The 12,575-nt window shown below is 44.9% G+C and overlaps 1 protein-coding gene across 1 annotated transcript in view; it reads right to left on the minus strand.

The window, feature by feature from the left end:
• Positions 1 to 5,183: 5,183 nt before the first annotated feature.
• The window catches only part of LOC103762343 (tomoregulin-2), a 54,546-nt gene continuing 47,154 nt past the window's right edge, over positions 5,184 to 12,575 (minus strand). Inside the window, exons 6-8 of the mRNA XM_018071582.1 lie at positions 11,851 to 12,009; positions 6,872 to 6,958; positions 5,184 to 6,469 (exon numbers count right to left, since the gene is read on the minus strand). Coding sequence (XP_017927071.1) covers positions 6,373 to 6,469; positions 6,872 to 6,958; positions 11,851 to 12,009 — 343 coding nt within the window. The 3' untranslated portion in view covers positions 5,184 to 6,372. The remainder of the gene's footprint in view (positions 6,470 to 6,871; positions 6,959 to 11,850; positions 12,010 to 12,575) is intronic.

Genomic DNA, 12,575 nt, shown 5'->3' on the forward strand with positions numbered 1-12,575 from the left:
GAAAAGAAAAGAAAAGAAAAGAAAAGAAAAGAAAAGAAAAGAAAAGAAAAGAAAAGAAAAGAAAAGAAAAGAAAGGAAAAGAAAAGAAAAGAAAAAAGAAAGAAAAGGAAAAAAAGAAAAGTCAACCCAGCTTTCAGAGTGAGGGTATAATGCTGCCGAGAAGCTGGCATGGCAGGTTTTGGTTTTGTTAGGAAGGTGGCAGTGCTGGGAGCTGCAGGGGGGAGCTGGGCAGGGCAAAGATGTTCATGCCTGTTAGCCTGGGTGGCTTAGAAGCTGCACGTGCTGCAGGGCAGTCAACTTGCTCTCTGCAGTACCTATCACACACATAGATATACATATATATATAAATTAATTTTTCTATATAGAATTGTATTTTTATATGTGTGTGTGTGTGTATTTATTGTATGTGTGTATGTATATGACTGTATATGTAGCATGTATGCGTGTATATATATACTCATATGTACATGTGTGTATATAATATATATATATATATATATATGTATATATACATATAAACGTGTTGCTTATCTATATGTATATGATAGTTAGCATCTAATAACACAGAGCCAACTCAGCTGCTGGCTTGCTCCTCTCCTTCCTCTCTGCCAGCAGTGCTGCTGGATGTGCCAGGCTGCCGGTGGCAGTGGCAGGGCCGCTGGCCCAACACACGTGCTGCGCTTCTGTGACAGAAGCAACATATAATTATATTACAAATTAACTTGCAAATGCTGGTAGTGATGTACTCCACGGGAAAAAAAATAAAATCACCGGTTTCATCTTCTCTTGTGTCTTGTAGCTGGTCCCTCCAGCACAGTCTGCATCTATCAGGATCCGTGCCCTGGGAGCACTAATCTTTTTTATTAACCATTAAACAAGAAGATCCTTTTTATTTGAAAATGTAAAACATGCAGGAAGCACTATCTATAGCCGCTAATTCAGGTCACATTACACGGCTCTCCCTCACCTCTCTGCTCGTCCCTGTTCTGTTGAAAGCTCCCTGCCGTAAAACTGCTGCTGCCGTCGGGGGTGTTGGGCTGTCGCCCGCATTTGCATTTAGAAGCTGGATCTTATCTTGAATAATTACACTTCTTTTCTGAGTGACCCGGTGTAAACCAAGCCCCTTTTAAAGCTTCTCTCATGGCAAGTTTATGAGATGTTACTATGTTTTCTTAACATTTTTCACCTTCCAATCGTTTTTATTTTTCACATTGGGGTGGTGAGAGGTGAAGGCACCAGGACTTCAGCAAAGCGAGGCAGAGGATGGCAGTGGTTGGGGTCACCTCTGTGGCTGTGGGGCTTGGGCAGCGGTGGGATGACACACGACTCCCGACCCCTCGCCCCCACTGAGGAAACCCCTCACCACCCAGGGAAAATCAAATGGGAGAAGGACTGACATCAAGGCTCCTACCTGGGTGCCTGTGCTTCCTAAGCTGAGCAAAATGGGCCTCCTATTTTATTGACAAAGCGCAGTGGATGCCACCTCGTTAGCATTATAGAGCAGATTCTTCACATGCTTTTTTTATTCTGCAGCTTGGCGGCTGCTGTGTGAGACTGCGGAATATTTTACTGCCTTGTGGCTCTCATTCAATACGGCAAAAAAAAGAGAAAAAGTTGACAAAAAATCCTGCCTCTTTTTTTTTTTTTTTTGATGTGTCTTTGTTTTTTAACAGCCCTCCTGCTGTGACAAAACTGTTAATTAAACTGAAACTAAAATAAATTAAGCCCACCTAATATTACAAGCATTTGAAGGCCAAGCATCAGCCTGAGGGCTGGTGGGGTAGGGGCTGCTGTGCCTGTGCCTTCTGCCCCTCCTGCTCCCCTGTCTCTCCTGCTCACAGGTGCATTGGTGGCACTGTCAGGGTGCAGCGTCCCACGTACTGCGTGCCTGTGGGGCTAAAAATGAGACTTTTGGCTCCCATGTGAAACAGAGTAGAGTGTAAGAGGCTCCATTAGCCAGGTTGTGGCCTGTCGAGATCAGAAATATAGATAAAATATTAATATTAATATTGTTGTTGTTGTTAATAATAATAATAATAATAATAGGCTCTAAAAACTTAATGTCCAATGGCCCAGCATTATGTCTATGTCCCTTTAAGTCCAGTTGAGGTTCCTGATTATTCTCGAGGGAAAAGCCCCACCAGCAGCACTAGATGCGGGCACACCTACCCACGCTTGCCTTACAAACCCGAGGCAGGCTGTAAACCAACAATCTTATAACCAACACCCCCCCAGACCTCCAGCCTGGCCACACCCCCATAAATTAAAGAAAGGGCTGCCCTGGCCAGGGCACAGCGCCGGCTTTGAAGTGTGGTAATGAACTTCGCTTTTAATTCGGGGTTGTAACTTCCATCCCCACGCAAAACTGGGAGCTGCAGAAAAGCTGCATGCATAATCAGGGGTGAAAGCAAGGATGCGGCGTGCGATGTGTCTGATGTTGGATGAGAGGGAAGATAGCCTTTAATCATTTTGTTTTCAAAGAAGCTTTAGAGAGCTCTTTGAAGATGAGGCTTTTTTGAGAGCTGCTTCTGGAAAATGGGAGGCAGCGATCCACGACGCCCACCCTCACCCACCCTCCCGGTTAACCTGCGGGTGGGACGCACGCAGGGACCCGTGGGCATCCCTTCTGCCACCACTGGTCCCTCATGGCTGGCACCCAGGGAACTTCTGCAAAGCCGGGCTGACCTAGAGTTGCCTGAGGAGGTGACACTGATGGTCGTGGCAGCAGGGAGGAACTGCCCCACTGTCTTTTCAGTTGAGGTGATCGTGTGCAGGGGCAGGCAAGCAGCTAGAATAGGATGTCCAGCCTTCCTTCATTAATTATAATATTTTTGTAATGATAATGTTCTGTAAATCATGTCATATTATCTTTGGATGAAAGGGAATGATAATGAATGTCTGATCAGATGTAATTTTAAGGATCATGATGGTGAGGCGTGGAGCTGTGCCTGTCCTGTAATGCAGCATTTGGGGTGGGAGAAGGAGAGGGTCACCCCCTGACTGCAATTAGTCTATGTGGTAGCTACAGGCAACTTCCTTATGGGCTGGGATCCAGCACAGTATCCAAAGGTAGAAAAGGGTTGAACATCGTCTGACCATCCCAGGCTGGGGAGGGTGGGTCAACTCTGCTCACTAGCACTCAGTGCATGCTAATAGCAAATTTGGCTTTATTTTGAGGACCGAGGTCAGGATGTTGTTGTGTGAAATGCATTATGGTCAAAATAAGGACACGGCTTCTTGCTCCAGAAATATTACAGGCTGAAAGAAACAGCCTTAAGGAAGGAGTGTGCTAACAGTCCTATTTTTACCTCTTTTTACCAGGTGGTGTGGCCTGTGGTAAAACAACAGCCGGGCCAGCAAGTGACTGCAGGCTGTTGGGACACTGGTGGTGTGTATTGCCCCTAAGCAATTGCACCAGGTGTGGTATTACTGATCTTGTCAGTGGTTTTGTACATCTTATGTGGTTTGCAAAGTCAGTGTGTGCTGGTAGTTGAGATTATTTACAGTTGTCAAAGTGCCATGACAAAAAAAGCCTATGAAACAGCCAAAATATATGAATTATTGCCTCCTCCAGATAAAGACTGAGTTCATCTCCATGGGCATCACAAGGAAACTTGCTCCTGTTGGTGTAAGCTTGCATGGAGAAGCGGACAAACAGTAACACATCAGCACCTCTCCATGTGACTCTGGGCAGAGGAGCTGGGCTCTGCTTCAGCATTTGGCACAACCCCTTGGCCATGGCTTCACCTGGCCATGCCATTACGTGCCCAGCCCAGACCCCCTACATTTTGTGAAGTTAAACTGCACAGAGATTGCCCCATCTCAAGTTCTGGCCAGCATATGGCTCTAACAAACAGACGCACTTTCCAGACTTCAGAACAGGAAATAGCAACCCCAGATCCACATGTCCAAATTTGCTGCTACATTTGGTACAATTTCTGCAAATGTTTTTGTTAGAAATCTTCATTCCTGTACATACAACCCCAAGACACTGTTATTTTCAGTCTGTGTGCCCATGCCAGCATGCTGAAGTTTAAGTTTGAAAGGCCCAAAGAGGTGGGACCTGCCCTCCGTGTGTTAAAACCAAAATCCCTTTCTCTTCTCTGCTCTCCAGTCTGCAGTACATACTTAAACACCAGCTTTATTGTGAAGGTGCAAGGCTTTATGACAGACATTGCAGCTGGGAAAGCAGCTAATGACACCTGGCAAACACAGGCTGTTAGGGGATTAAATGTGCCATTGCTCAGTAAAAGCAAGGCACACAACGTTGGGAAGTTTAGAGACAGTGGGTCAGACTCCTGTTTTCACTCCTAAGCGAAGCTGTGCTATTTTTGGCCAGGCCAAACCTTGCCTTTTTTAATTAGGTTTATTGCTATAGCTACATGGTGGTGTGTATGTGTTAACATTTGATTTTTGTATCTAATGCAAGCGACCGAAATAAACAGTCCAGACTTGATAGTCCCAGTGGGGGGACTGACATTTGGAATCGGCTCGGAAACTGCGGTTTCGACGCTTGTTAGACTCCAACGCTTCGCTCAGAAAGCACAAAGCATGGGAGGGTGTCTGCAGGGTAGAGCTACATTTGCCTCCTCCAACCCAATCCACAACCTGATGCTGAAGTCTCAGAGACGCTTGCAGCCATCACTGCATCAGGTGTAGCCAACGGAGGGATCTGAAGAGGGGTGTTATATGTATGAATTACCACAGATTGCAAAGTCTCCCTAGAAGGGATCTTGTGCCACCAAACCTGTGCAGCACAGTGTTGCTGTGCCTGGGCTGCCCTCCATGTCAGACCACCCCTGCTGAGCTTGAGTGTGAGACACAAAACCAGCAAGGACTGGGACAGAGAGGAGTATTTTAGAGTGGGTTTAAGCATGGAAATATCCCTGTGGTCCAGTGGGCCAGGATCATGCCTGCTTGCTGCCTCTCTGCTTCTGCCTCACACCATCACTCTTCCAATCTGAAAACAGGACTCAAAGATCAGAGAGCTGGGGTGAAGGCTGAGGAGCAGAGGGCGGCTGTACAGCTCCCTCTCCCTCAGCCCAGCCCATGGCTCTGGGGAGCAGAAGGTCCCTGCAGGGCTGGCAGCCCAAAGCCAGAGAGCTGCCCTGTGCCATCATCTGCCCCGCTGCCTGTGCAAGCACCACACTCCCACTCCCATCAATCAGCACAGACCAGGTGCCTGGAAGCATCTCTTGCCAATCACCTTTTATTACCTTTAAAAAGCCAAGAAACCCAGAACAAGACAAAAACTGAGACCGTGTGAACATCATGCAATGGATTCACTTTAAAGCAGGCTAGGGGAGGGAGGGGAAGACCAAAAGTCATGTTAGAGTGGAAGTACCGCTGCACCCATGTCTGGAGGCCAGATGGGGTGGGCTGTCACCGGTGGGGTTGGTGGTGACTGTTGTGAGTGACCAGACTGATGCTGAAGCAGGAAATGGAAACACACTCATGAGACCATCATCCCAGGTAACCCCAGATCTGACTCTGACCCAAATGCAATTTCTTACATGATGATGACAGTGAGAAATACTCCTAACCCTTATCTTGGGTACATTCTGCCTTGGCAAAGTATCTTTGGAAAGGAGCAGCACACTGACTACGGTTACAAGGGCTTTTTAGTTCAGTTGTGCTATTTAGTGTGACTACTGCTCTGGCAGTCAATTAGTGGAGTGGATGTTATCCAGCAGGAGTGACGTTACCACACTCTGCCCTTCAGTCTCACTCTCCTGTCTTCAAAATTCATAGCACAAAGTAGAGCAGAATTACCTTCTCGAAAGAACGTGTTTTTGGAGAGTTTCAGCTATCATGGAAATAACTTTGCATTTTGTCCATCATGTGGATGTGACAAAATACATGCCCTTATTTTCCTGAGGTATAGCCAACATTTGGGTTCATTACATTTAATGGAGTAGGGTCACCTATAAAGTTATTCATAAGGTATTTTCTGAGTGGTTTTCACCTTCTCTTTGAAAAAATAAATTATATCAGCATGTTCACGAGGTACAAATGGGACTGGCATTTCAGCTGTTATTATGTTATTAACTTTTTTAACCTAATAATTTTCAATCAAGAGTGAGAAGCAATTTTCACTCACTCCAGTGACCAGAGTTGGAGATTCTGCAAAGTGTTCTTGTAGGGTTCACCTTGACAGACACCTAATTCCCTCCCAAATCGAAGCATTACCCCCGACACTCTCATCGCGGTTGCCGAGAATTTCCATTTCCCCTTCGGTTAGGATTTAATTTAGAAGCCAAAGACTTCCTAAGCTATGGGAGAGTAAAGATAGATGGTATGGGAGAAGAAGGCTGATGAAATGTAGTTGACTCCGGATCTGAAATATTTTATCCCTCCTCAATGTAGGTTAAATTATTCTTCACCTTTCCCACATCCATAATTGTCGCTGATCTTGGACCAACTCAAAACCCTACTACTGAGTTCAGTAGACTCAAAATTGCCACTAGAACTGGAAAAAGAAAGAAAAAGAGATTTGTTAGTGTCCATATACAATATCCCAAGACTATACACAGCTATGAGATACAGCAAATTTAAGAAAGGCAATTTTTTTCTCATCACTGAGTATTTATTATATATAACAAATACATGAAAAAGAAAAAACTATATTGTGTGATATAAATAGTTTATTTACATTACAGAAAAACATCAAGACAATGTATACTATTTCAAATATATCCATACATAATCAAATATAGCTGTAGTACATGTTCTCATTGGTGTAGATTACCACAAATGCAAGGCAACATGTGTAGATCTTGTCTTAATCTTTTGTCTATAATACTGTATTTTGTAGTCCAAGCTCTCTGCAGTTAGTTTTGCCATTGTGGAAACATGCGTTCTTTAAATTAACCTTGTCGATGCTCTTGTTGTGTTGTCTGAACTGTAGTGCCCTGTGTTTTGCTTCTGTCTGTGGATTCTGTTGCTCCTGGGACATTTCCTGGAAAAGAGAGTTGTGAGAATACACAGCTCTTAACAACACACCTGCTCAGGAGGTGGCACGGGCGGCAGCAGGGACGTGAGGGCAAGAGAGGCATCCTCTGTCCCTCAGCACACTTCCCCTCCTTGGTGAAACGAAAAGAGCTGGCTAATGGCAATGGCACCACAAAAAAAAGCCACCACAACCCCCAAAAAGCATACTGTGAACAAAATTATGGCAAGGCAAATGCTAAGATTCCTGAGCAGTGGCCACTCTGCTGCATCACGACAGCCCCAACTTCACCGCATCACTCATCCTTAAATAATGGGTTTATTTTCAAGTAAGGCACAGGTGGAAGATCTGGGATGGTCTCACGCTCACTCACCTGCTTGGCCAGGTCTGTGAAGTGTTTACAAAGTGCCTGCGGTGGCTGCCTTTCCGAGGAGCTAAGTGTCTCCAGTCCCTCTTAGTCTCCATGGAAATGCTCCATGAGCTGCTCATGAGCAAGCAGCTACTTCACTTACAGGTGCCTACCCTGTGCCACGCTCCTGACACGGCTGCTTGGCTTAGTGCAGAAAGCAACTGCACTGGAAAGCCCCAAATCTGATATTCCTTTGGACAGCTGCAGAAGCAAACCTCTTGTGCCTCAGGACCTCTGGTGCTGGGCATGTTTCAACCTTTCACCTGCAGCAGTGACAGCTGTGGGATGCTGCCCAGTGCAGTTTTTCCCCCAAATGGAAAGCTAATGGCATATTTCTGGTTCCCTCCATGGAAAGGCATCCTCAGGCAGACGGCACAGAAAAGTTTAAACCCAGGTGGAGGCCAAAGGAAATTCTAAGCAGCTGAAAGCTAAGGGAAGTATGGCAGAAACTGTGGGCAGCTACACAAGAGAGACTGAAACACTCTCTTGGAGTGGCATGACAAGAGGCCCCGCAATACTCCAGACCATACTGACACATGTTTTTCTAAACATTCCCTTTGTATTGAACTGATTGGTTTTTCTGTTACAGGAGGGCTTCCAGCAGCACCCTCTGAAACCCTATGGGTTATGCACCAGCGACAGCCCACTCTCTCAGCACAGGGGGAGCTCAAAGCACTTGCCCTCAGCTCTGTGTCAGATAACTAACAGCAGAATAGAGTAACATACATTTTTACTAACCCCTTAAAACAAAAAAGGTCATTTTTCCCCTCCTGTTGAATGGGACTGACGCTATAGTTTTTTGATGCCAGCTGAAAGGCTAAACAAGAGCGTAAGAACTTACAAAGTATTTAAAAATACTGAAATACAATTATATAAAAATACTGAAATACAATTATATAAGTGTCTAGCAAAATATGGGTCAGACTGTCCTGACTTGCCTCACTTTCAAGCCACCAGGACCACCTCCTCATGAGAAGCTGTATGGCTGTGCACTATATTTTGCACCGTTCCTTTCTGGGAAGCAGTGAAGTAGGCTGCTATCATTACTCCAGGAAAAATCTGCCAGCATCCCCTGTGCTCTCAGAGGTCACGGCAGAGCTTTCATTATGGAACTAAGGCAGACTTTGGCTGGTCTGCGATTTCACAGCAAACTCATTATTCCCTGCGAGTCCCTTAAAAAGGCGATCAAACTTTCCGAGTGAGTCAGGGAGCTACTGTTGGCAAACACAGGGCTGATTCACTGAGCCGTGTGTCATGTGCACGCTGACAGCCTCCCAGCCCGACTGTCCCCGGGCGGCCTCTCCTGCCCGTTCAGCTGGAGATGCACAGCAGGACCTCGCCGTGCACTGACACCTCGCCACGCTGAGAGGCAGCACCGCTCGCTCCCGTTGCTGCGGCCATGCCTGACTCCCCACACCGGGCCTCCTCCCAAGCCCAGAGGATCAGGATTTACAGCAGAAGGCACAGCCCTGCTTTTCCCCAGTGCTCAGCCGTGAGAGCAAGGCGGGGGAACCACGGGCGGGAAGCCAGAGTGCGTAAAGTCTTGTTCTTACAAAACCAGACTGGTTCTGTAAGAAACGTGGAGGAACCAGGTGGCTGGGGAATGATCAGGATGGTCAGCAATCCCAGGGGATGCAGCCATGCATTCACAGAGAATGGTGGATACCAACTGCTCCAGCTGGAAGGAAGGAGATGAGCTTCTCATGGGCACTTTCTCAAAACTAACACTGACAGTATCTACACAGTCACTCAGTTCAAGGTTGAGAGAAATCAATTCAAATGTAGATTACTCCAATTAAGATGATGAAAAAGCATCTTTTAACCAAAAATGCCCATGTTTTAATTGTGTAATACAGTACATTACCAATCGATGGGAGCTTGGGAAGGCCCCAGGGCCAAGCACCAACACCGAGACTGCTTAACAGGTAGGTTGTGTCTGAAGTGCAGCTGGGTTTCCTAAGACAGGTGTTTGCATTTAACCAGCTTTTTAGACCTTAATCATCTGCTAAAACTGAGTGACAGGTTTTCTTTGGTCCTTAACTCTTTAATCAAAAGTCCTCTGTAGAGCTCTGTGTGGGGGATGCATTCATTTATGAACAAAGCAGTTACATCAATGTAAACCGGGTGCTGGAGCACGGGCTGCCTGCTCTCCCTCTACTGAAGCTTGCTCACAAGCTTGAGTTACTCACAATGTGATTCATAGCAGGTAAAACATGTTATGCATTAATTTTTAATCAAGTTATTTCTTCACATAAATAAGCTGCTGTGACTAAACATTAGGGAAGCACTAAAAATGCAAAGCTGTAAAGAAAACTGCTGAGAATCATTATGATACTAGGCCAGACCTATACTATTTACCATTCTCCTTCACTTTAATCAGTGCTTCTTTCTTTGCCTTACCTCTAAGCTAAAAGTCCTTGGGCAGAGGGACTGCCTCACTCTTTCATGTCTTGGCCTCTGGTTCCCTACTTCTCCACCTCAGATGCTTATTCCTATTGCTGGCACTAGTAATGAGCAGACGAGTGGCCGATCTCTTCCAGGAATTGAGCCACTTAAAAACAAACCATCAGTTCTGCTGGTTGTGTTTTCAGCTGAGTCCATCCCCTAACCAGGTTTGTTGTGCCCAGGAGGTGGAGGAATGGGCAAAGGAAAACCATCCCTGTCAGCAGCACAGCCCATTTATTCAGATTAAAGTGTCTGTGCAACAATGGCCCTAAAAGTGCCCAGCACTTGCTCAGAGCCTTCAAGCAATGGAGGACATGCTGTAGATTTGCACCACTGTACAGACAAGATTTTAAGAGCAACAACAGTAGTGACAGCTAGAAGCTTACAAGGGTAGTTTTGCGTGGCTCAAATGGACCCAGTACACCAAATTCACGTGAAGCTGCACTGAAAGGATCTGCAAAGAATTTGGCCACAGTGGCCTCTGAGTAAAGTTTCCCTTCTTTCTCCCAAGAACCTGGCAGGGTGGTTTCAGCACTTTCAAGAATTCAGGGTGTGGAGTTCAAACCAGTACAGTCAGGTTCTCCAAAGCAGACTACTTCAAAAACTCAATTACTTATGCATATGCTGCCACAACAGTCTCTTGTCATGTGGATTTCTCTTAGGCCACTTAAGAGTACATTTTTGCAAATGTATCTCAAATCATTATGCTGGGATGGAGGATGCTCTGCGGTAATTACATGCATTACAGAAAAAAGTCAAAAGATCATAAATTCACTCAGTTACAAAGTGTGTGGGAAAAGGTACTGTCTCTGTATGAAAACAGTGTGATGGGTAATTTGCATTACAGTACCAGATCACTCAGAGCTCACTGTCTGAATTCCTCAGTATAAAGTGCTCTGCCTCACTGCGTCAAGGTGACAAAGCTAGAATCGCTTGACAAAACTATACACAAGCATTTGTTCCATTATCAGTTACTACACCACCTTCTTTCTCTCACAACACACGATATTTTTGGTTGTTTGAATTACCTCTGTGAATACCACCATAATCTACTACCTCATTCGGCAGTTGCCATTTAGTTGATGGATTCAGCTTGGCCAAAAGAGGTTTTGTTTTACGCCCTTAGGCCAGAAAAGAATTTATGGATTTTGCTTTTCAAGGAACAAATGCTACACTTGTCTTCCAGCCAGGTAGTGCAACATAAAGACTGAAATATATTAGAAATTTTATTTTTTACAGAGGTATGATACCTGACTTTTTAATTTATTTTTTTTTGTAATTTAAAAAGAAAATTAGTTGTAAAAAAGTGTTTTATCAGTGTTGCTAGCTGAATTAATTTAATCTCATGAGAGATGCCTGTAGAATGTCTGACATTCAGAACTTAGCCCAAGCCCTCCCAGAGAGTAACACAGTTCAGTGGGGGAGCAGCGCACATGCAGGAGGGGAAGGACTGCCTTTCCCCTTCTCATTCTGGTCATTTCCATTCACACAACCCTTTCCTCTGCACTTAAAGAACCCCAGACAAATACATCACATATGGCTTGGTGTGCCACCACCTAGTGAAGACCCTAAAACATGTGCGGTGCCTTTGAACATGCACACAAGGCTAATGAAATCATTTAATCAACGGGGTTGCAAACAGGCTTAAAAGTTTGTATGCTTTGCCTGATTAGGACTAAGGGAATGGGCCCTTAAGGAAACCAGATGGAGATATGATTAGTTTTATTAAGTGTTGATCCAGCTGCTGCATTTATATTCCCCTTATTTATATGAACAATATTTGTCCAACTATCTGAATACAAAATAGGGAACTTCACTTGCTGTAGGCACCGTTGCTACCTAAGTCTGATTAAAATGGAAGTAAAAATTCAGTCATAATAATGAAGCAGCACTGGCTGGCTGGACCAGATGATATCTGCTGTTTGTTGGTGAATTAAATAGCATTTGTTATCAGTAGTGTCACTGCAGAAATCTGTATAATCAGCGCACACAGTAGGAAAAACAAAAGTATTTTCTTTTTCTATTGCTAAGTACCAGAGATACTGACCTTGTAATACAGAGGACTACAACACAGATGATAGCAATCTGGATGGTTCCAATCACAGCTGCTATTAAGACATACTGAAATCGTACTGGACCTGGAACCACATATAAAACGCTGTAGTCCTTTTTTTCACAGTGTTGTCCAGTATAGCCGGCATCACATCTGAAAAAAAAAAATAGTTTTTTCTAGTTATACCTGCTGCTTTCAAAGAATGCTGGAAAAATTATACCTGAAAAAAAAAAATCAGTGGCCTAAGCATAAGCTTATGTGCTTTTTTGCAGGATGGACTCCCACAGAGAGAGTACTAGTGCCTGCTCAGCCTCTCATAGGGAAGACTTCAGGTCCTCAGTGTCACAAAGGTCTATGAGAGTGAACAACACCACAGAGTGCCAGGAGGTGCCCAGGGGACTAAGTCATAACTGGCATCAAGTGGAACTACTTGCACATTGTAATGAGAACCCATTTAGTTCCTTGCACAACATATTTCAGATTTCTCCCTTTCTTTAGGGAGGTGGGGGAGGGTGAAAAGCCATCTAGTTGTGGCTCCTTATGCAGATTACCCCTAAGGAAGTGATAAGCAATCATCCAAGCTCCATATGAAATGTGATTAGATGTTCCTGAAAGTGGATACATCATTTACATTTCGTCTGGTTGCTATAAAAAACCCCTCTGTTGATGCTGCAACCATCCGCCCCGATGCCTCCTGCTGCGCTGCTCACCAGTTCCCA

This window comes from Manacus vitellinus, unplaced genomic scaffold, assembly GCF_001715985.3.
Source record: "Manacus vitellinus isolate BGI_N305 unplaced genomic scaffold, ASM171598v3 scaffold_20_pilon, whole genome shotgun sequence".
Taxonomy (NCBI): domain Eukaryota; kingdom Metazoa; phylum Chordata; class Aves; order Passeriformes; family Pipridae; genus Manacus; species Manacus vitellinus.